The 24498-nt window shown below is 44.4% G+C and overlaps 1 protein-coding gene across 8 annotated transcripts in view; it reads right to left on the bottom strand.

The window, feature by feature from the left end:
* LOC308284704 (receptor-type tyrosine-protein phosphatase mu) overlaps positions 1 to 24498 on the bottom strand; it is a 337583-nt gene that overhangs the window by 88448 nt on the left and 224637 nt on the right. For 5 of the 8 annotated variants that reach the window (XM_080725419.1, XM_080725418.1, XM_080725417.1 and 2 more), the window contains 4 exons: positions 13863 to 14140; positions 10330 to 10410; positions 8669 to 8695; positions 1626 to 1849 (listed from right to left, as the gene is read on the bottom strand). In XM_080725419.1, the coding sequence (XP_080581545.1) occupies positions 1626 to 1849; positions 8669 to 8695; positions 10330 to 10410; positions 13863 to 14140 (610 nt within the window). The remainder of the gene's footprint in view (positions 1 to 1625; positions 1850 to 8668; positions 8696 to 10329; positions 10411 to 13862; positions 14141 to 24498) is intronic. The other 3 variants (XM_080725420.1, XM_080725421.1, XM_080725415.1) reach the window with 1 other exon arrangement.

The raw sequence follows: 24498 nt of genomic DNA on the forward strand, positions 1-24498 counted from the left end.
ACACTTCGATCGTGAGAACCACTTTTTTTCACTGCGACACGGTCAGCCGCGGTTAGAATGATTTTTTCGTGTGAAAACTATTAGTCCGAATTTGTTAAGAATAATATGCCTAACTCTAACACTAACCGTAACCTTAACCTCAGTAACCCTAACTAAATTCGGACTAATGAACCTTCGGACTAATGAACCTTCGGACTTATGGGCAGTCCCCATTTCGGCAAACATGGACACGATTGTGGCTTCCAGGGCTCTTCAAAATAAAGTGCAGGTGAATGGTGGCACTCTAAAGCCAAATAAATACAACAATAATGACATCTCAAGTGTTAATGATGTAAATAAAAAATAAAAATCTTCCTCCTAGTATAATCATAAAAACCTGATGATCATGTTTTTAAGGGGGGTGCCATGATTTTTTTTAGGTATTTTTTATTATACTATGAGGAAGATTCTTTTCCCCAAAAAGTGTACAGAAAGAGTTATATTTATGTTTTTAAGTGGCCACACCCACCAGTTCATTAAGTATGCCAGGTGGGTGGTGACCCAGGTGAAGTTAGCCACACCCACAGTGTTGGGTGTATGGTAAAAGGGGAGGGGATGATTTTATGATGTTATTAAATCAGTATGTTTAGATCGAGCCTTTTGACTTTCAGGAAGAAACCAAAAATACACAGTGAAGGCAAATTCACACAATATAATCCCACCTGGTGGTCTATTAGAGTAATCTTAACTCCATAGACACATACAAAACAGAAATAGTACACAACTATGGCACCACCTCTTTAAGACAAAAATGTGAGTATTTTCCCACCAAAATGTGAATTGATCCTAGTGCATGACGGAGGACGATATCACAATAGATTAAAACTCCACAATACGATTATCATGAGTGTTTTTTTATCATGATAAACGATAATATCGCTTATCGTCCCATCCCTAGTGTGTGCGCATTGTCTATGTCAGGGGTTTTCAAAGTGGGTGACAGGGCACCCTGGAGTGCCGTGACATCAGTCCAGGGGTGCCGTGAGATCATTTGATAATATTTAGAATTTATTTATTTGGACACTTGAAGAAATATTTAATATAATTTGAAACTTGAAGTACAAAGTAATTTTCAGTTAGTTCTAACCAAAATGGCTATTATCTCAACGTTTTCCTCGCAACATAATCACTAAAATATCGTCACTGTCAGGCGGAAACCTCTGTCGCACAAAACTAGTGAAAACAGCCGATCTGTGCTTGTAGATCTGCTGTTTTCACTAGTTTAGTACATTTTATAGATGATAAATACAAAACGAACGGTTTTGGACATACAAGGTTTCCACCCGACAACGATGATATGCTATAAATGTAAGGTGCTGGGAGAGGAAATTATAATGTAGGGGTGCCTCGGATAAAAAAAAATACTTATGGGGTGCCCTGTGACAAAAAAGTTTGGGAAACCCTGGTCTATGTGTGTGTGTGTGTGTGTGTGTGTCTGGATACGATTATCATGAGTGTTTTTTTATCATGATAAACGATAATATCGCTTACAGTCCCATCCCTAGTGTGTGCGCATTGTCTATGTGTGTGTGTGTGTGTGTGTGTGTGTGTGTGTGTGTGTGTGTGTGTGTGTGTGTGTCTCGTACTCGTACTACCTCGTACTCCTCCTTGAAGCCGTAGCCCTCGGAGCACTTCATCTGGGTGATGTGCTGCAGCAGGTCGGCCACGCGGATAGCGGGGTGCAGCTGGCCCGTCTGGTAGGGCACCGGGTCCACGGCGTCCACGCGCTTCCTCAGCGAGTGCGACGTGTGCGACTGCACCAGGCTGCTGGTGTCGCTGACGCTGCTCATGTTGGTCTGGCTTTCGTCTGCTGTTAGGCGGGGACAACAAAACACACGGAGGACGGGGCCGGGATGGGGGGGAGGGGGGATGGGGGGAGGGGGGATGGGGGGATGGGGGAGAAGGACGGAAGCAGGTCAGCGTTAATGCAGAGGAACTTACTGATGGCCCCGGTCCGATTCTTCATCAGTGCAATACTGTGGACCGATTTCCTGAGTGCTTTTCTGTACAGAGCGTCGCGCCATTGCCGCGGTGTAAACGTCTACTCCACCAAGGCGGGCCGGCGGCGCTCTCTACAGGGGAGCAGGCCAGGAAATCGGTCTATAGAGGGCATAGCAGTGGCGGCCATTTTGTGGTTCACAATTGAAAGCCCTTTCGTTTTTCCCATAGCGATTTCCGAGAAACCATACCATACAACATTTGATTCTGTGAAAAAGAATATTTGTAAAACAAATGATATTTATTAGTATAGCATATAATTAAATATATATATATATATATATATATATATATATATATATACATTTTATATTTAAAAAAAATTATATAAAAAAAAGAAAATCAATCAAATGTTTTATGGTCATGAATCAGCAGGAGCCTGCATGGCTTGAATCCAGCATTAAAATAATTAATATAAATATTTTCTATGGAAAAATGTATGAGCTTTCAATGTGTGTGTGTGTGTGTGTGTGTGTGTGTGTGTGTGTGTGTGTGTGTGTGTGTGTGTGTGTGTGTGTGTGTGTGTGTGTGTGCTTGTGTGTGTGTGTCAGTGTCAGGTGAGGGGACATAATGCTTGCAGCGGGGAAAATGTATCCTGACGGCTGACGCGTATGTTTGACGGCCATCTTAATGTATTTTGGCATCTCAATTACACATGTCTTACGTACTGAAAACCGGACGAGAATGGAGCGATGGCCTTTTTGGCCTTTTTGGCTTCTCTGAGTGCGTTGCCACTTGTGCGTCGCAACAAGGAAGAATTCGTCCATTCGTGTGATCCAGGTTTTCCTCAAATGGCATTCTGCTCATTCCGTGTAGTCGTTTATCACTTTACGGTTTGACATAACTTTACATCAACAGATGGCGTGTGTTTCCCGCATGGTGTGAAGCATTATGTCACCCAACCAGACTGAGGCACTGAACAAACTCTTCACTGGTAATCTGTTTGCATTATGGATGGCCACAACAACACAACATCATTGAGTAAGTGGATGATAAAATGTGGTGGAAGGTTTAGGTCCATCTGTCGCAATGTGTGCGCGTGCATGTGCGCGCACGTGTATGTGTGTGTGTGTGGCTGGAGAACATTTGTTCTAGGACTGCAGCAGACCACTAGCATCTTGCAGACTTTCCTATGTCGCTTTTACACTTCATGGCACTGGCTCAACTTGGCTTTTGGTACCAGCCAGGTACTTGGGTTTTCCACTCCAAGTAGTAACCCTTCAGCGTATGCTGGTCACCATGGCAACGTCCACAAGCCCTCAGTGTAGCATAGTGCTAAATGAACAATTTGTATGGAAACAATCTCTGTTCTAACATCGGACAACACCTTAGGTGAGAAATAGGCCATGCAGTTGCTCATTCAATATTCAGTCCAGGCTGGAATTTCATCATTTTAGGGGCAAGGCCACTTGGCCTTTGGTGTTGTTCATTCTTGAGGGCACAAAGGCCAAATGCTAGAGCAGGAAGGCCATTAAATAAAACAAGATTGTAATACTTTGAAAGAATTAATTGAATTTAAGGGTTAAGTTATCGATATATGCAGTGAAAAAAAGAAGACAAAAGAAAGCTCAGCCCTGCACCAATCATAGTTACTGTTTAAAGATGGAGACTCTAGAATTAAGAATTCAGAATCTTAACAAAAGACACTGGTGTCTACATTACAGGAAAGAGACACTGGTGTCTACATAATAACAAGAAAGAGAGAGAGGAGAAAGTGGTTTCAGTCATCTGGGGCATTAAGGCCACTGTGGTCTCAGGTCATGCCATTTCTTTGAGGGGCACAAGGCCAAACTGAGGGCAACGACGGCCATGACGATCATGTCCTCCCTGAAATTCCTGCCCTGATTCAGTCATTTCTTAATGACGACAGCTAGTTTAAAAAAGTTTGTGGGGGCTTCCATGCAGCCATAGGGAAGTCTGTCTTTTAATCTCACCTTTTGGTAGCACCTAAGCTCATACAGTACTTGGAACTGTGACAAAGGTACCAGCTACTTTTTTCCCCAGGCGGACAAAAAAAGACGAGCCAGTACCGTGGAGTAGTAAAGCACAGCTATTGCTCTGACTACAGTTTAATATGACCTCAGCTCCTACGAAATAAAATTGCACTATGAGTGGTAAGTAGCGACTGTGTGCGTTTGTGTGTGTGGTGCGTGTGCATGTGTGTGTGTGTCGTGTGTGTGTGTGTGTGTGTGTGTGTGTGTGTGTGTGTGTGTGTGTGTGTGTGTGTGTGTGCGACCGTGATAAATGGTATAGAGAAAGTGCTCACAAAATGTACATGAAGATGCTGTAAAACAGGTTTACTGTTATTTGGGTTTTTTTTTTTTTGTCACACAGTAAAACCCGGGGCGTAAATATGGGCCCTCGTGGTCCCTTAAATGGTCCACAATCTATTTTGCTCTCAAGAGTTTAAAAGAACACCCCGAGTTTGACTGTGTGAGGTGATAGAGTATATCGTCTCTGTTAGGGTGGAAACCTCATTATGTCCAAAACCGTTACTTTTCTGGATAAAAATAAATAAATAGCAAAAGTAGCAGATCTACAATCTCAAAACTAGCTTTTTTTTAAGATTTGTTTTAGGGCTTTTATTGACAGCACAGTAGACTGACAGGAAATGGGGGGTGGACACGCGGCAAACGTCGTCCGGATCGAGAATCGAACTGGTGACGCCGCCAGGCATCCTGTCTATGTGTCAATGCCTAAGTGGTATGCGCCTAGACCAGTAGGCCACCAGGCAGATCTGCTTACTTTTGATGCTTTGGTATCACGCTGTTAATCTAGAGACTGAAAAACAGCACATCCGAGGCCCATAATAGGCTGTGTGCTGGACTAATAAATAGTTTACAGGTAAGAAACAAGAGTCCACACACCAATTTGCTGCTCCCCAAAGCATAAGATTCACTTGTGGTAACGTTTCGAGCCTATATATACCAGCTCTTCATCAACTCTTCATTGGTTTTACTTGGTGTCATGCTGTAGCAACATGATCAAGTAGCGGGAGCTGATTTACGGATCAAAAACACGAAGCGGTTAGAACGGGAGACGAGAGGTTTCTGCCCGACAGCAACGTCATATTGAGTGAACAGTAAACACAAAAGGCCCTTTTCCACTGCAAGGAGGAACCAGAACTTTCCAGAACCTGAACCAAATCTTTTGGTTCTGGTTTTGTTTCCATTGCGCACGGCCTGGTTTCAGACAAGGTTCCAGGAACCTTTTTTAGGTCCTGCTCCTGAGGTAGAACTAAACTTGAGTTCTGGGAACCTATAGGCGGGGCCAGCAGCGTTGCTGCTCTCAATTCTTGACCTTCCCGGTTAGGTCTGGTTATATGGAAACAAAAGCAGAAACTTGGTCCCGGAACTTCACAGGTTCCTGAAGGTTCTTGGTTCTGGAAAGTTCTGGTTCTAGTTTTGGTCGGCCCTACAGTGGAAATGGGCTTAAAAAACAGTCAGTTCCGGCTCTCTCATACTGTCATCCAATAAGTCAGTAGCAGAGATGAGGCAACAGGTACTGTGGGGCGGGGGGGGGGGTGGTGGGGCGGGGTCACCAAAACAGATGATGATAGCAGGTGTCCAGAAACATGGAGGAAGAGGAGGGAATGTGGTAGGGGGGGGGGGGGGGGGGGGGGGGGGGCAGTAGGGGGGGTGGGGGGGGGGGGGAGAGAGGAGGGAGAGAGAGGGGCAGCAGCGGGCCACAGTGAGCATGTCGCAGCAGGCATCGTCTGAAGCATCATACAGACACAGCGTGGGTTCATAACACCCCCCCCCCCCCCCCCACTCCTACCCCTTCTCCCTCCTCCTCCTCCTCCTCCTCTCCCCTTTCCCCCCCAACATCCGCTGTTAATGAAATTATATCTGATAAAGGGGGGGTCGGGATGGGGGGAGGGGGATCTAAAACTCAACTCGGTAGGGGGTAAGCGGAGATCGGAGGACAGAGAGAGAGAGAGAGAGAGAGAGAGAGAGAGAGAGAGAAAATGCGTGGGGTGATGCTGCGATGGAAAAGGGCCGGGGTACCGCGCACGTGTGTGTGTGTGTGTGTCAGGGTGCGTTATGTGTACACATGTGATCATGCTAAAGCTAATGGCTTTGGGTGCACGGGGCACGGCATGGAGGGTGGTGATGAGATGCATGAACCAAACGTCCACTGGGCCATGCAAATACACATGTCATGATGTGTCCATGTCAAGAGCATGGCCTCACAAAATAAAACACCACCTCCTTCCTCCCCCCCCCCCACCCCAAACCCAGGGCCCACTCAGGGGGGAGAGACTTACCATTAATGGGCACTTTTTAGATAGCAGAGACATTAGAGGATAAGTGTGTGAAGAGACGAGAAAGAGGGAGGGAGAGAGAGAGAGAGAGAGGGAGAGAGAGAGAGAAGAGGAGGAGAAGAAGAGAGGAGAGAGGGGATAAGCAACATAACAGCAACGAGAACCTTGTTACGGTTTAGAGAGCTAGGCTACAGGGCAAGATCACATGCCTTTTTCTAACTTCAGAGTGTCTCGGTAGGAAGCCTTGGTCGGGTGGGGAGAGGGGACAGGGCCATGTTGACTGGATGGATGGGGGCAATTTCAACAGTGCAAGACAAAGGGAAAAGAATAAATAAAGAACAATAAAGTCATGGATTTCGACGGGAGGGAGTTAAACGATGACAAGAATGCCGACCAAAATTTGGAACAAAGCCGTAAACCACCATTTGAACCCTATATCGTCACTGTCAGGCAGAAACCTTGTATCTCCAAGTTTCAAATGTGTATGTTTTTTCGTAAAGTAAAGCCCTGCTTCATCATACAAGGCGGTCGCGCAAGCCGATCTACAAGCTACAAGCCGATCTACAATCACACAACGCCTCGCACCGCTTAAATCACTTTTAAAATCATAAATACAAAGAAACGGTTTTGGACATACAAGATTTCCACCCGACAATGACGATATACTTCTTCCCTCTCCACACTAAATATCTTAGCCAAAAATAGCCTAATCTACAAGCTTACAATGCATCACTACATGTGATGCCAGCCAGGTCGCCATAATCATTAGATCAATGTGCCGCGTGCGTGCAAAGTGGTGCTGCTTGTTTCTTCTGAAACAATACTGTGTATAAAAGGAGGAGGGGGAAAAATAAACATGTTGTATCCCGATTCCTGTCTGATGCAATCAGTTGTGATCGTTCACCTCAGACTGATGAGACAACCCTCGCTGTGACTAAATATGTCACAACCGAAAGCTCCTAACCTTTTCTGGCTGCCTTAATTCTCGCGTTAATTGTTCCGCGCTTCATTACATCTGGAACCAACATAAGCAGCTGTCACAAGAGGTGATGATGAAAGCTGCCGCCTAATGTTGCACTCCCAACGACGGAAAGAAAGAAACAATGCTTAATAGGGAGTCATATGCTGAGAAACACTGCCGCTGTGCTTTTTGGTGGCGCTCGTCGTTGTTTACGTCGCGTGTTGGCCCTCGAGTCTCACTTGTTAGCGAGTCCCACTTATTAGCGAGATGTGTTCCTGGGTGTCTTGCACTATGAGCTAGTACTTTTGTGTTGCTTCTGCATATTCAACAAAATTCCAGTAAGTAATTAACGCAGAAACAAAATGCTCTTCGTTATTCTACTTTATCACTGAACAGGATGGATAAAAACACTGTGTGGGGGGGTAAAAAAAAAAAAAAAGGAAAAATAAAGAAAAGAACACAACAAAAAAACAAAAACAAGTAGGTCACTAGCAGCTAGCCGAAAGGCAGGGAGAGAGAGACATTAAAAAGAATAATAGAAAAGGTTGTTATTTTGGAGGGGTTGGGAGGGTGGGGGGTTAAATGTGTAGTGAGAAGGAGGGAGGTAGGAAGGTGGGGGGTGGGGGTGGGAGTTAGGGGGAGGGGGGGGCAGCACAGCTAATGCCAGACTTTACGTGTTATATAAACACGGAACGAACCCATCCGTTTTCGGAATGTTTTGGGAGAGTGGGACCTGAGAGAGTGCATTTTCTATCCATCCATCCTCCCCCCCCCCCCTCTCTCTCTCTCTCTCTCCCCCTCTTCCCATCCTCCATGCCCTCTCTCTCTCTCTCTCCCTCACTGTTTGCTGTTGGTTGATTTGTCTTTGCAGACTTTATAGCTGTACCCCAAGCCCCCCCCAACCCCCTCCCTACTAGACCCCCCCAACCCCCCCCCCCCCCTCCCCCCCGCCACATCCAGTCCACATGTCTGTCCATGCATATGAGAGGTCAAACACATAATGTGACATCACACGCACGACACGCAATGCGGATGGGATGGAGTGAAGCCAGCCTCAGCCCGGGAGAGGGGGGAGGGGGGGAGCCCCCCCCTCGTTTGACAGGGGAGGGGGGGGGGGGGGTTGAATGGGGCTGGGGGGAGGGAGGGGGGGAAGAGGAGAAGCAGCAGGCAGGTATGAAGGTGAGAAAGCCGTCTTCAGTAAAAACAAAACAAACAAAATGAATAAAAATGGCCAATCAAACCAAAAATGGGAAGCAGTCTGTGTTTGTTTGTCCTCATAAAGCTCTTAAATATTAACGTCTGGTGAATTCTACACACACATGTACATGTTTTATAGAGCGCTGACACAGAATAAATCATCAACAGGAATGGGGGGGGGGGAAAAAAAATATATATATTTCTCTCACCTAAAATAGCGGTTGGCACAAAGGGATCTGCTTTAGACATCCCCACAACAAGTGCAGAGGTTGGAGGAGGAAAGAGAATCGCAATAAATGGAAGAAACCAACAGAGTAAAAGTTCACCTTATCAAATGAGACAACACAACAACAGTAAAAAAGCAATGGGTTAGTACTTTCTGTCCTGCTTCAAAAGGTCAGACCAGAGGGCCATCCCATACAAAAAAGGTTGAACATTGAAGAAAAACAATTAACCAAAAAAAGTCACTGAATAGCAGATATAAAAAAAAACTAAAATAAATCTTAATCATTCATTGTCCCTTTGCAGAAAACAGTCTAGACGTCTAGACGCTCAAAGGCTTTCTCAATACATTCAATCATAGAAACAAAATGAATCAATGTAAGTATGAAACAGAAAACATCAAAACTGCTCACAATGTCAACAGAAACAACAGTAGCCTACTGGACTGAAATAGATGGTTATTTTGCAGAAGCTAATTGAATAGACCATAGATATTAATAGATGTAATCAATAACTTAAGGATATATCTGAATTAAATATGCAAATAACCACATCCAAACACCTTAAATTACTTGGGATTAGTTTTTTTCTTTCCCTTTGGTGACTTAAAGCAACAAAACAATGATTTGATGATTTTATAGAATAAACAAAAACAAACACATGGAGACATCCAGACCAAAACACATATAGGGTTAAATCTGCCTTTTATCATACCCCTTCATACCTGCTTTAGTCGATTTTTTTCATAGCTGCCCCTGTTGCTAGATTTCGGCTGCCCCTGTTGCTAGATTTCGCGGGCTCTCTCATAACTAACACAGTGGATTGTCCTTAGGCTAGTGCGGTCATTTCTTGAGTTTCAAAGTTAGTATTTTTTTATTGGAACATCCTGAGACGAACCACACCGCTGTTTTGACCTCACAGGCAACCTTACTTGTCAAACAGACCCCTCCCTCCCTCCCTTTCTAGCCTCTCCTCTCCCTGCTCTGGTGCAGAGCAGAAGCCGTTTGACAAGTAAGGGTGCCTGTGAGGTCAAAACAGCGGTGTGGTTCGTCTCAGGACGTTGTGTAAACACAATCCAATAAAAAAAGACTAACTTTGAAGCTCAAGAAATGACCGCACTAGCCTAAGGACAATCCACTGTTAGTTATGAGAGAGCCTGCGAAATCTAGCAACAGGGGCAGCCGAAATCTAGCAACAGGGGCAGCTATGAAAAAAAATCGACTAAAGCAGGTATGAAGGGGTATGATAAAAGGCAGATTTAACCCTATATGTGTTTTGGTCTGGATGTCTCCTTTAATGCATTATCTTTTGGGATATGTAGACGGTCTGATATGTTTGATATTTATGTTTGATCATATCAACAATTTGAACAATTTACTTTGACTTAAAAATGCATGTTACTCGCATTAACCATGGTGCCCTTATGTTGGGCAATTTTGTCAAGATTTGACAAGATAAAAATGATAATAATAATGTAAAAGTAGCTAAAATAGCAGATGTCAAAGCTTACAAGGTGTCGTGAAGTGACGCATGCCCCCCCCCCAACCACTCTGTTTTTACAAATTGAACCCTGGCAATTAACATGATTGAAGTTGAATAGACGTGAACAGAAGCGTGCGGCGGCTCTCAGTTGAAGCCGTGTGCTCACCTGGATAGTAGGCGTTAGTAGGGATGGATGTACTGAGCGTATTGGCTTTAGGCAGCGTGAAGGAAGAGGGCGATGAACCAGCTAGAGATGCAAAGAAACAACACAATACAAGGGCATCAATAGTCCACTCTGGTCTGACTGGGAGTCAAAGGCCCATTCACAGCCACAACACAGTGTCTATCTATCCACTTGGCAGTCGCTACGCCGCTCAATGGAGTACGGAACAAAGAACTGCAAACACAGGGTCAAATGAGGACAGCTTTACTATGGTCTGTAGTCTACAGAAGGATTATGTGTGTGGAGGGTTTGGGATAGCTTGTGGTTGACAAACTAATCTAATAATCATGGCTTTAATTAATTTGTTCATTGTATTCGTTTCGTGTTATTGCCTTTTGGGGGCCACTAGAAGCATACTTCACTCAAGTATTATTATAATGTGAGACAGGTAAATGGGATAAGGGCAATGCACCTGACTGGGAGGACAATGGTTTGTTACCAGAGCAAGAGAGAGAATGGATTAAACTACATTTGGTTCTTTGTTTGCCAATTAACTTTCTTTTGCCTGAGTACAACGTTAATGTTTATGGTGCATTTTGTTTCAAGTCAACAAAACATCACTACAGCAAGGCCTTACAGCGTTTAGGACGGTCAAGGTATTTAAGGCATTATGCTAACAGGCAAAGGACAAGCTGATGTACTTAAGACATTTACACAAGCAGACAGAGGGACGGGTTTAAATAGACTCTAATAGACAGTTAACCAAGGTCACAGCATCGTTGTCACCTGCCTCGTGCAGGGTGGGTAGACATGCAGAGCTCTGTGGAGGAACAGCAGCTCTTGGTTTTGACTGGGATTATGAGAGGTCAACCCCTGCGTGCAGTCTTATCCAAGCTGCCCATCAACAAAGACTGCGATAGAGCTAATGAAGATTAGAGACATGATCTGTGGGCGCGTGTCCATTATGGAAATACAATGGAGCGGAGCTTATGAACCGGCATCTGGCTTTCCTGAAGAGCAATTGTGTAATGATAACCCTAGTGGCCAGGCATAGCATTGATGCAAAAAGAAAAAAGAAAAGAAAAGAAAAAAAGACTCCTTTCGGGCTATAGGGTGTGTGTGGTTTGCGGGCGCCACTAAAAAAATCTCTCATTCATTTTCCCCATAGACTTTTACAAAACATTTATATCAATTATTATCAAGTCTAGAATCAAGCCATCCAGGATCCTGGTGAATCATAACAATAAAACCTTTGATTCTGTGAAAAATAAATACCGGTACGCAAATAATAATAATAGTAATTGAATATCTAATTATATGATATACTACATTTAATAAATACCCTTTGTTTAGCGATTATCTTTTTCTTTTCACAGAATCACACCCACTGCGATGCCCTATTCAGCAATGTTTTCACATAACCGTGGTTAGCTTTCCAAATTGGAAACAGCTTGTTGTTAACAAATTGGTTTTGCTGATGTAAAATGTAGTTTTAATTCAAAGTTTAGCCCATTTCCAGCAAAAATCTATTACAAAGACAGCGGAACCATAGAAAAGGAAACTGCAGAAGAGGTAGAACAAAACCCTTCAGGGGTTTTTGGTATATCTCCTGCGGAAGAGAAGAGAATGGGTAATTAAACTTTGATTAGATTATGTGCAAGCCTTTAAGAAAGTTTAAAACGTTGGGACTCCCATGTCGCTCTAGGTTTTAGTTGAATAATGTACAGAGTTTGCTTGGAAATAATTCGGTTTACTCTAGCACAGGGGGTTTTCAAAATGTGAGGAGCGCCTCCCTGGTGCCAGCATTGCAGAGGGAGAGATGTTGATGTGAAAATGACAGCTGACAGTGACAAGATAAACAACAGCAAGTTTCTTATGCCTGCAGATTCAGGCAACAAAGGTGGCAATGTTTGGAATTACAGTATCTGTAAAGGTTTGTGTATATCCAGCACACAAAATATGAACCAAGAAGCTGCATCCTCTAACTGCCTTCTTGGCTGTGGGTGCTAAGCTACACTCTATACCAGGGGTCTTCAACAGGGGGTCCGGGACCCCTAAGGGGTCCTCAGAGTTACTACAGGGGGTCCTCCAAATCTTTGAGTGATAGAAACTTTTTTCTCCTTTTTTATATGAACCACTTGAACCCTAGCGTCATATTCTGAGAACTTTAGCCAAAAATAGCAGATCTACAAGCTAGATCGGCTATTTTCGGCAAAGAGCTAAGTGTGACAGAGTGAAAGGTCACATTTATTAAGTATTGACGGTTCAAGTGGTTAAATATCTGAAAACACAAATTGACATGAATCCAAAATACACTGATGATTGAGCTGTCAAACAATGAAACGATATCGAATCTATGTACAGGTTGTGGGGGTCCCTGCTTCACCTCTTTCTTAACTAAGGGGTCCTTGGCCTGAAAACGTTGAAGACCCCTGCTCTATACTATGTAGAAAATAACCAGCTGATGGGTGAAAATGGTGGCACTCTAGACTTTTATCTCGGGTTAACATTTTCTTCTTTTTCTTTATGTGAACCTGGGCTACTGCAGAAGTCTTCTCCACTCATTTTGGTGTTTTTTTTTCTACAATTAAACGAGGAGCACTTCTTACAATTCTTTTAAGATTTATTTCATGATGGGAGAGTTTAGTGAGACAGGAAACCAAGGGTAGAGAGAAAGAGAGAGGAGAAACATATGAGACAAGACGGAGGTCATATTTGAATTTGGGTCCTCGTGCTCACAAGGAACATATGGTCTGTGCACTAACTGTGTGTGGCACCGGGCACCCCCGAGCACTTTTTATTTATTACCGCTCTCCTACTGCGCGCTCCGGCACTCATTCATCTGTAACACTGTGTGTGTGCACGTGTGTAAACATAAATTTGGCAATGGTACAACTCGCGACGTACGCAGCAAACTTTTCCTTGAATTATCAGATGAAATGATTGTCTGTTCATGAGGAAGAGGACTTGGCGGACCTCTCTCTCTTCTCTCACAAATTGGCTGGGACAGATAGGGCTTTCAAACATGGAGGATGATGAAACAGGATTCAAAAGGAGTGCCATTAATTGTTATCGGATTTTAGCACATCTATTTAGCATTTTATACTTTGTGTCAGATAGGTCAGTGTGGAGAGACAGCAAACTAAATGGGCAGAGAGAGAGGTACAAGGATGCGGGGATCAGATTCAAAACCAGGTCCGTGCGGTTCACAAGGAGAATACGGTCCACGCACCAACTAGAAGTAGCCCATTTAAATACACATTTAAACACATTTACACTTTACATATTAGCATAGAGATTATCCTACTAGCAAAGATTGTAGCCTGATGGGAATGCACTGCAGGTCAGATATTCACGGTTGTTTGACCCTTGTCTCAAGGGAGACCTACTTTGTAAGGCATTAGAACATTTGCCCTAGCTTTTGAAATAGCCATTCCACAATTGAAAATACATTTAACATTTTGCAAGATTACAAAGGACTGTCTAGCTACAGTACATGTACACTGCGCGGTAAAGTCCTTGCATGCATAACCCACCTCTTCCATTGAGAGTGAGTGCGCACTCGCTGCGGGCATTGAGTGTGAGCGCGCACTCGCTGCGGCCGTTGAGTGTGAGCGCACAGTCGCTGCGGCCGTTGAGTGCGAGCGCGCACTCGCTGCGGGTGTTGAGCGTGTGGCTGTGCGTGTCCATAAAGGAGAGGGCTTCATCGCAGTTGGTGCCCTGCTCCGTGTAGCTCTTGTCCATGGAGTTCACCATCACGGTCATCTCCTGGCGCGTGCTGTTCAGCGTCTCCTTGCGCTTTTTGGCCAACTTCCTTCATTGGAGAAAAAAAAGAGAGAAAGAGAGAGAGACAGACAGAATGACTGGGCCTGAAACAGTTGTCGCTGTCGGGTGGAAACCTCGTATGACCAAAACCTTCCAGGGAGATGTAAAGAGAACCTGTGTTCTATCCGATCTGATCTGATCAGTTATTACATTAATTAGCTCAGTGTCACACAAGCTCTTGTTAATACTTTTCATTTTGACACTTTGAACTGTCTGTCAGATGGACTTGACAACCTGTGCCTTGGACCTTCCTTTCTTTTTTCCTCTAATGTGATTGTGCCTCACTGCCTTGCTCAGACTGCACTAATGCACATTGTATATGTATGTTGGTGTCCAAAGAGCTGGAGATAAACTAAACTGAACTGAACTGAACTGAACTTTTCATTGGTTAAATATTTATAAAACCCACAGACACACAAAAATATCTAAATATATTTGTTTTGTGACATTGTCGTATGACTAAGTAAAATAGTAAAATGTTGAAATATGGACATAGAAGGTTTCTGCCCGACCGCGACGATATGATGCTGTTAATCATGCAATAAGAATTGGATGGCTCATAATCCTTAACGTTGCTGTAGATGTAACCTAGCACTGTACATGCACCACACTGCCTGACAGCATGACACTAAATGTTGAACAACTCAATAAAATGATGACAACATGATGGCATGATGCAGACTGAAATGTCCAAATTGGTATAATATCTTTTTCATCACTTGTATTTTCATGAATGTACTGTAGTGCTACACTACAGATAATGTACTGTATACGTATCATACAGTATGTACAGTATACATACAGAAACAATGTGTATTTATGGTTCTGCACCAACCTCTCTAAGTCTAAGATATATTCCTGCACGGTGCATGCACTGTACCGTTAGTTATTCAAGCAAGCTAATAGTGATTCTGACGTGGATCATGATTCTGAACCTGTTGTGGACACATTGTCTTATTAGGGACCCACTTTGCTTTTAAATGTACTGTATTGTTCCATGAGAATCCAGAAAAGTGCGACACCATAACCCAAATACATCAACGGCCCGATGATTTAAAATTAGCCACCGTATTTGGGGGCAGAAGAGTCACAGTTTGAACAGTGAACTAAAACAGTCAACTGTTTCTTATTGACCTACTTCAGCATAAGCATCAGCATAAGCATGTGCTGTTACAACAAGTGATCACGGCTTGGTCAAACAACATTAAAGCACTGTGCTAGAAATAAAACAGTCACGTAAAGATATGCATACTGTACACACCGTGAAGGGAAGAATATGCACACTTGCACGGATACACGCATGAATTCGCCTATTTACAGATGTGCAGATCTACCTGATTCACACAGCACATAGTGTGAAGGCACAAGCACATACACACACGCGCGCACGCACGCACGCACGCACGCACGCACGCACACACACACACACACACACACACACACACACACACACACACACACACACACACACACACACACACACACACACACACACACACACACACACACACACACACACACACACACACACACACACACACACACACACAAGCGCGCAACTCTTCAGAATTAAATTCACTTTTATTATCCAGGGACGGTGCCAAAAACAGTGTGATAGCTACCATAGTATACACCTAGTTTGTCGCTATAACAGTGGCAGCTAGCATACAGCAGTAGCGGTGGTGATGGCTAGCATACTGTAGCTATAGAGGTGGTGACAGGCAGAGAGAGAGAGATTGAGAGAGACAGACAAAGAGACTGCCATTACAGCACCACGGACAGCGACACAGTGGGCTTGGCTGGACTTACTGCTTGACAGTTAGATTATTAAATAGATGTATTATGCACACATACCTGTGGGGAACAACATTTAGAAATTACGTTCTCCTCTGCAATTAGCCATATGATAAATGTGTTTCATATGAAGCTAAAGGAAAGCACATGCTTCAGGTTAGCTCAGTTTGGAACTCTCCGCTATTATACAGTAGAGATGAGGTTCTGCTGCGTTGGGTGCCGGCAGAGATCGGTGAACGGTTCAGATTATTCGCTTTTTCCGCACACCGTATCCAAAAAGTAAATTGGTAGTCCTCCACACTATCATATTTTAGACATTTTCACGGAAAAGAAAACAAGCGTTTAAAAATGAAATGCTTATTTATTTGGCTGTTTTCCCATTGAAGGACAGCCGTATCGTGCTCAGTACTGATACCCGCGGTCGGGTATTGAAAGCTGTATAGCGGTGGTGATAGCTAGCATACAGTAGCTACATGTATAGCGGAGGTGATAGCTAGTATACAGTAGCTACAGTATAGCGGTGTTGATGGCTAGTATACTGTAGCTACATGTATAGCGGAGGTGATAGCTAGCATACTGTAGCTACATGTATAGCGGAGGTGATAGCTAGTATACTGTAGCTACAGTATAGCGGTGTTGATAGCTAGTATACTGTAGCTACAGTATAGCGGTGTTGATAGCTAGTATACTGTAGCTACAGTATAGCGGTGTTGATAGCTAGTATACTGTAACTACAGTATAGCGGTGTTGATAGCTAGTATACTGTAGCTACAGTATAGCGGTGTTGATAGCTAGTATACTGTAGCTACAGTATAGCGGTGTTGATAGCTAGTATACTGTAGCTACAGTATAGCGGTGTTGATAGCTAGTATACTGTAACTACAGTATAGCGGTGTTGATAGCTAGTATACTGTAGCTACAGTATAGCGGTGTTGATAGCTAGTATATACTGCAGAGCGGTGGTGATATAGCATAGCTTAATGCAGTGGTGGCGGTAGAGCCCTGCTGCTTCTCTGTAGCTGGAGGGGAGTCGTGAGCAGTGTGAGAATGAACTCTGGCAGCCTTCACACTGATCCCGCCACTTTGTAAGTCTCTGTGTGACCCCGCGGCACTATTTGACTAGCAGCCTCTCTCATGGACAATGGCGGGCTAATGACGCACTCCCGCTGTTTTGTTTTCGCAAATCTCCTCTGTTTATTCAATTTCGTGGCTGTCTGGTGCCATATGGCAGCAGGCCCCTGCTGCCTTCAGAGCAGCCATTTACTCTGAAGGCCGCCACGTGAGGCTAATAGTGGAACCATTCCTTCCTGAAATCGGGAGTGACAAAGGATTGACACTTTCATCTGCTTGGACCGGTGTTTTGTCTTTGATCTGCAATTAGAGCCCGGAACAAAATAGCGGTGTTGTCTCTGGGTTCCTTCCCCCATTATCCGCTGACTTCAAATTCTAATAGGAGGGATAGGGAGGAGGGAGGGTGGGGTGGGGTGCAAGGGGAGAGGAAGGGAGAAGTGATGGAGCTAAGCGTGGACCTGAGGCAATATTAAGATTGGCCCTGCACTGTGTGCGGCTGTGGAATTTGAAACCACTTTAATACAGGTTCTGACACTGCATCAGTGTCCCCAGATTTCTTTTCTGGCGGGGTAGAGACTCCCGTTTATCCGCTTCCTTGGCCTTGTGGTAAAACGCAACTTGCCATGGCGTAAAGAAACGGTCGAGTCGGATGACACCAATTTGGGTAGCACGCCATGCAGCACCAGCAGTATAGTCGGATGTTTGCTCGGCACTGTGGGGGTTAGATGAAGACGAATATGCGTGCCATTCTCTGCTCATTTGTAAACGGGGGGAAAATGCAATGATAGATGGTTACATTCCAGAGGATGATGTGCTGAGAGAGACAGCACGAGCATGTGTACAGTACGGCGGAGTGCTTGTGCGTGCTGCTGATGAATGCGATCGTTAATCTTATTCCTCGATAGTTAGCCTAATGCTGCGTATGGCGAGAGACTCCGCTAGCTAATTTATGAAGCGATTGCTGCTCGCGAGCGTGGCTGGGCTGTCACGCTATCAGAAGTGTGCACGTTACGAAGGGGAGGAGAGGATGACTGACAGATGAGGCGTTTGTAGACGCATAAACACTTAGACAGAGCCAACACTTCAGGTAACTATATCAGGCAATTCTCATTAGAGGGATTGTCTGCAGTTCAGTACACGACAGCCCTGGCATATCTGGGTTCTGAGTGAGCTCCTCCCTCTACTGGTTCAACTGGAACAAAAATGGGAAAAAGGGAAGTGTGTATGTGTGTGTGTGCGCATGTGTGCGTGTGTGCGTGTGTGTGTGTGTGTGTGTGTGTGTGTGTGTGTGTGTGTGTGTGTGTGTGTGTGCGCGTGTGTGTGCATGTACAAGTGCGACGTGTGTTTGCGCGCCGCTCGCACAATTCCATCATGTTTGTTACTCCCCATCCCCTAGACTCATTTTGGTCGTAACAGTGCATGTGCATGTGCATGTGCATGTGTGTGCATTGACATGTGCCAGAGTGCACGTGTGTGTGTGTGTGTGTGTGTGTGTGTGTGTGTGTGTGTGTGTGTATGTGTGTGTGTGTGTGTGTGTGTGTGTGTGTGTGTGTGTGTGTGTGTGTGTGTGTGCATGCATGTGTGTTTGTCTATTTCTATTCTGTAGGAGGGTATAGGTGGTTACTTGAAACGGGAAAATCCCAGTTGTCCGACGTCCCAGTTGGGCGAACAGACTGTAATTATTGTCCACGACATTGCAAGCGGCGCGAAGGCCAGCGGACCTTGGTCCTGCTCTTCGCGCCCAAGCGCCGCAGGCGCGAGTGCCCGAAGCCGTGGTGAATGCAATCGTTATATTTATGCCCAGGCCATAAGGCCTGGGCAAGCGCACAATAAACGCATGAATGGGATGAAGATCGCTTGCTTTACAGTCTGTTCGCCCAACTGGGACGTCGGACAACTGGGACTAGCCCACTTGAAACGTCTAAAACCAAGCATCAAAACCTAATATCAGCATGGTAGGCCTCATTTCAGCTCCTGAGCTCAACCTGAACCTTCTGACACAAGGACAAAGACATCATAATTGATGACGAGTCACTGACCTCCAGCAGGGAGGAGCAACACAACTAGCCTTTGAATCGGCGCTTTCTCATTTGAAATGTATTTTTGTCTCGTCCTCGCTGGGCGTCCGTGTTAATGGTTGTCTAATGGCAGTCTGCCCACACAAATCCAATAAATTGCTGGCATCATTGGTTCTGTTAAAACATTCTCTTTCTTAAAGTAAATAGCATCATCAAGAATGACCTTGTGAATACTGATCACTTCTTTGGCTCCTCGTCTCGCAACATTCCAATGAACTAAAAGCAACACCAGCAAGTGACACTGAGTTATGCAGTACTCATTTCCATTTAAAATGAGACATTTTGTATTTTAAAGTACGTAAGAATGACCTTCAGAATATTGATAATTTAGTTGTCTCTTCGTTTAGAAACGAAAATCCAATTAACTACTACAGCAACAGTTGTTCAACAGGGGGCGACAGAGGCTCAGTGGCCATATTGGAAGCGTTCCCGGTTTGATCCCTGGCTCTTCCTGACCTCATGTTGAAGTGTCCTTGAGCAAGAAGCTTAACCCCTAACTGCTCATGATGAGCAGGTCGGCGCCTTGCAAGGTAGCCGGCTCCGCCATCAGTGTGTGTGTGTGTGTGTGTGTGTGTGTGTGTGTGTGTGTGTGTGTGTGTGTGTGTGTGAATTTGCTGCTCATTTCAAAGCGCTTTGGAGAAAGGTGCTAAACAGTATAAAAGCTCCATTTACCAGTAAATACTGTTGTCAAGAATGATCTTGAGAATATTGATCATTTCTTTGGCTCCTCATCTATTCCAATGAACTAAAGCAACAGCGACACTGAGACCTACAGTAGATGTTCTCATTTCAGTTTTGAATGGCATCATTATCTTTACGACAGCATGCGTTCATTGTCCATCTCCATGGATGCTCTCCTGTTTGTCCTCAATGTCCAGCTTGTTTTATTAGCTGGAAAAATCGATGTAGTTGAGCGCTACATGTTCTGTATTATAGTAAGTAAGTAAGTAAGCCTTGCCGAGCCATGAGTCCCATATGACTCGGCCGAGCCATGAGGCTCATAGGGCAGGAGCCTATCTCCTGTTTCTGTAGCGTGAGGCAGCTTGATGTACAAGTACTGTTACACCCCCTGGACATGACGCTAGTACGTCACAGGGACTTAGCCCCAATCCAACCCTTGATGCTGAGTGCATGGGAGCAGGGAGGCACTGTGTCCCATTTTTACAATTTGGTATGGCCCGAACGGGGTTTGAACCCCGATCTCCCAGTCTCAGGGCGTACACTCAAACCACTAGGCCACTGAGCTGGTATATTCTGTATTATACTGTACCTATAACCTTTTGAAATGTCATTTTAGTGCGGCAATAAACAACATTTGCAAAGCTTTTGAGCAAGCCATGTAATTAACACATGTTGACATGCGAAATAACAAATCGATGTATGCAAAAACGATAACTTGGTAATTCTATATTTTTTATTAACAACTTAAGCCTTTGATGATGCCACGAAAGATGCTTACAGCTCGGCGAGCTTGCCGATTTGGTAGGACACTACCTATATTCATTTTGTTTTTGAAAGAAAATGAACATAACAGGTTGAAAGTGGTTAAATGTATGTATTCATTTTATTTGACTAACATCAAGGCACCATCTTAAAACTTGACATGACATCCCTATTCTCTTGTTCTCTTCCTCCCCTCCTATAGCACTTCTCCTCTCTCATCAGCATGCAGCACTCGTAGCAGCAATGCTGTGCATGGCTTGTACCAATTAATGTGATTCTTGCTGCATGTTCAGGCTGCCTTGTAAAGCTTAATGAAGGTGTTAGCCCCCAGCACAGTTTGTTGTACATGCTAGGTGTAATGCCCTACAGAGGCAGAGTACAGCAGTAAGTACGCTGCTTTGAGGATCTAAAAGGCATTGACTGGAGTTGAACTTTAAAGCCCACTAATAATCGTAAATAATAAACAACGGCAAGGGATACTATTCGCTGGTGTATAAACTGTTATGCACACGCATTTATGGTAAAGTAGTATTCTCTACTAGGCTTGATGCTAGAAAGAAGGCAGATGGTTGGAAATATATAGGATTCATCGGGACATGCTGAAACGACATGGGGATTGGGGGTAGTGGCCTTTATGCGAGTGGCCGATAATTAACCAATGATCAAATCATTATCATTAAGCTACAAATTAATGTTGAGCTGTGGTTCTCAACTCTGTCGACTCATTTGACGCTGGAACTCCAGGTGAATGTAATTAAAGGGCAATCCAAATCCAGTCGTTCGGATGACCGGAAATGTTCAATGCGTCACAAAACCGATTATGTGGAGCATGTTGCGTCATTGGGCACACAGAACGTACAGAATATGACAATAAAAAGGGTAAACGGTCAGTTATCTGGGTCAGCAGGACTACCGTTGAGAACAGCTGAGCAGGTGTGTGACTGCTGAAATAATTCATGTGACACCTTGCTTACATCAGTCATTAAAGGCTAACAGTTCAGTTCAGTCACAGCGTGAGATTTATCTGCTTCTCTTCCTCTTTCACGTTGTGGGAACGTGGTCACCGGTCTAGAGCAGTGCTTCATGAATAACCCTGTTGGCTGTCATCGACAAGAATGGGTGACATGGCCAGGGCTTGTGTCCTCCGTATTGATAATCTGACAAAAGACATGGGCTGGACTCGTGTCCTCGGTATCGATAACCTGACACAATTGTCAGGCTCATCATCTTCTGTTAGCATGACCTCCTTAGCGAGTCTTAACACAGAACCTTGAAAAGGGAGCGCAGCAGCTTACACTTACTTACATTTGTCAATCACTTTTGTATACCGGGTATCTAGAGTAAAGCCGTACAATATGCATGCCTGGCACTATGTGGTGATGAAAATTAAACTTAACATGTAATACAGAAGATTATACGGGGTGGTTTATGCATGAGGATGAGGTGGAGCACGTGGGGCGGCTGTCGAGTCAGATAGTGATGAGTGTGGTTCTTCTGCAAATCAGCCTCATCACTCGATGGGTATAATCCTCATGGGGATGTGGACCCCACCTCAACCCCTGCCCCCTGCCCCTTGATCCCTCCCCTGTCCCCGGCAACAGCAGCGGCAGCATCAGCGGCCTCGTTCTGATTAACGCCTTAAGACCTGAAAAATAACTTAAAATGTCTTCTAAATCCTAATGGTTTTCCAGGGACTTTAAAAAAAACATACTGTATATTCAAAGATTTGCACAAATCTTTACGTTTCTTTTTTAAATAGCAGATATACAAGCTCAGGGGTCTTCAATGTTTTCAGGCCAAGGACCCCTTAGCTGAGAGAGAGATGAAGCAGGGACCCCCAGATTTCATATAGTTTCATCGTTTGACAGCACAATCATCAGTGTATTTTGGATTATGCCAATTTGTGTTATCAGATATTTTACCACTTGAACCGTCAAAACTTGACCTTTCACTCTGTACTTAGTGTGTACTCTTTTTTCCCCTCTACACCAGATCCCTTTGTCAAAAATAGCTAATCTACAAGCTCACAATGCCTTGCAGCGCGAGGCGTTGTGAGCTTGTAGATCTGCTATTTTTGGCTAAAATTCTCAGAATATGGACGTTAGGGTTCAAGTGGTTAAAAATCACACAAAGATTTGAAGTACCACCTGTAGTAACTCTGAGGACCCCCCAGGGGTCCCGGACCCCCTGTTGAAGACCCCTGTACAAGCTCACAGCGCGGCACTAGTATGAAAAATGATGGTTAAAGTGGCTCCGTGCCACAGATCCCGGTCGTGATGGGTTAAAGTGATGCAGGCCACATATTTATTCACACATGTAACTGCATCCCTAATGAGATCCCTGACTGATGTTGCGTTGCCACCTCTGGCGATATACCTAAAGTGCATATTTTGGCAACTGCCTGATGTTCTCTCCTGCCTTTAAAGGGGCTTGTTTGATGAATGCATGAGCGTATTAATGGAGCTCCATCAATCATGGAGGTGTTGTGATCCCCACGGCTGTCAACAAGGCTGCTGTGAGCACTGCAGATAAAACACTACAGCGAGGGTACGCATCATAAGCACACTATCCACAATCTATTTCACCAACTCATTTAGGCACATACACACACTTTTGTTCATAAAGGTTTCGAATATTAAGCCCTTTTCTAACGTTCCGTTCAAAATACAAGTCAGGTAAAATAAGCATTGAAATAGCTACCGGTCTCTTTTTATAGCTGATATAGCATAATTGCGACCGTCAGGTCGGAAGTATGAAAAGCTCCACCGGCTGTCTGTCTGTCTGTCTGTCCGTCACACTTTTGACCCTACTCTATCTCCTCCACCGTTGGCCCTATCGGTGCCAAACTTTGCACACACACTCCTTGGATCGCAAATCACATGGATTTCTCACATGGCCCTCATCTAGCGCCACCATCAGGCCGATTTTTGCAAAGCACGTTTTTGGACACTGCTCCTACAGATTTTGGCCTAAAATCACACAAAGCGGTACACACTATCTCTAAAGTCATGTCATCATCGTGTACGCGACGTGACGGTCGCTTATCTCCCGATTAGGGAGTCTTACTGGTTGAGTAACAAACAATTGCAGAAATAAATACTGCATGTAAGATGGGTCCTGTCTGTGAGCAGGTATCCTGCTTTTCCTGCTTAAGCCTGCCTCTTCAAGACATGCAGTCCTCTAAATCGGCGGGGCTTTCCACTCAAGACATCCGCGCTACAGCATGACTGACATGCAAAGCGTTATTATTTCAAGGTGTATTCAGAGATCTTCTCTGAAGCGATAGGCGAGCTCCATTGTCATTCCAGATCACAGCCATCTCAACCCAGATTAGTTGGCATCCATCACAAAGGCCATCCAGAAAGAGCCATGTGCAGATACAACAAATAGTACAAGCTACTGACTAAGCTGCTTTGCCATTCAGCTAGCCTATATGCCCATTGTGAAGTCCCGGAAATCCAGAGAATTCATGAGCAAAATGCTCGGTTTATTGTCTTTTGTAAGAAGCACGGAGGTAAGTCCATAATCATATCATCTACGCAAGGGTTGATGGAAAAATCTGGTCAGGTAAAGACACAACTCCACCGTCACCATTGCTTGGGTGGGATTAACGTGCAGGAGAATCTGGGAACCATGCGTGGAGAAGAGGGGAGGAAATATGGGTCAGTAAAATGGAGTGAGGAGGGATGGATAAACGGCGAGATTTATCACATGCATTCAGAGCCAAATAGCTTGTGTCATATTTAAGCTCATGCTTAATTGTCAATGCATTAACCATCACCATCTTATCTCTAACATGACAGGAAATATTAACTTGGATAATGAGTTAGAATTTTGGGCAACCGCCGGACATAATTAACATACAAAATACCATGAATTATTATTAGCCCTGGTTTACCCATGCTCCCTGACGCAACCGACACATTTTATCACCTTATGACAGGCACTTAAAAAAAAGCGA

This window comes from Nannobrachium achirus (genome assembly GCF_963921795.1).
Source record: "Nannobrachium achirus genome assembly, chromosome: 5".
Lineage (NCBI taxonomy): Eukaryota > Metazoa > Chordata > Actinopteri > Myctophiformes > Myctophidae > Nannobrachium > Nannobrachium achirus.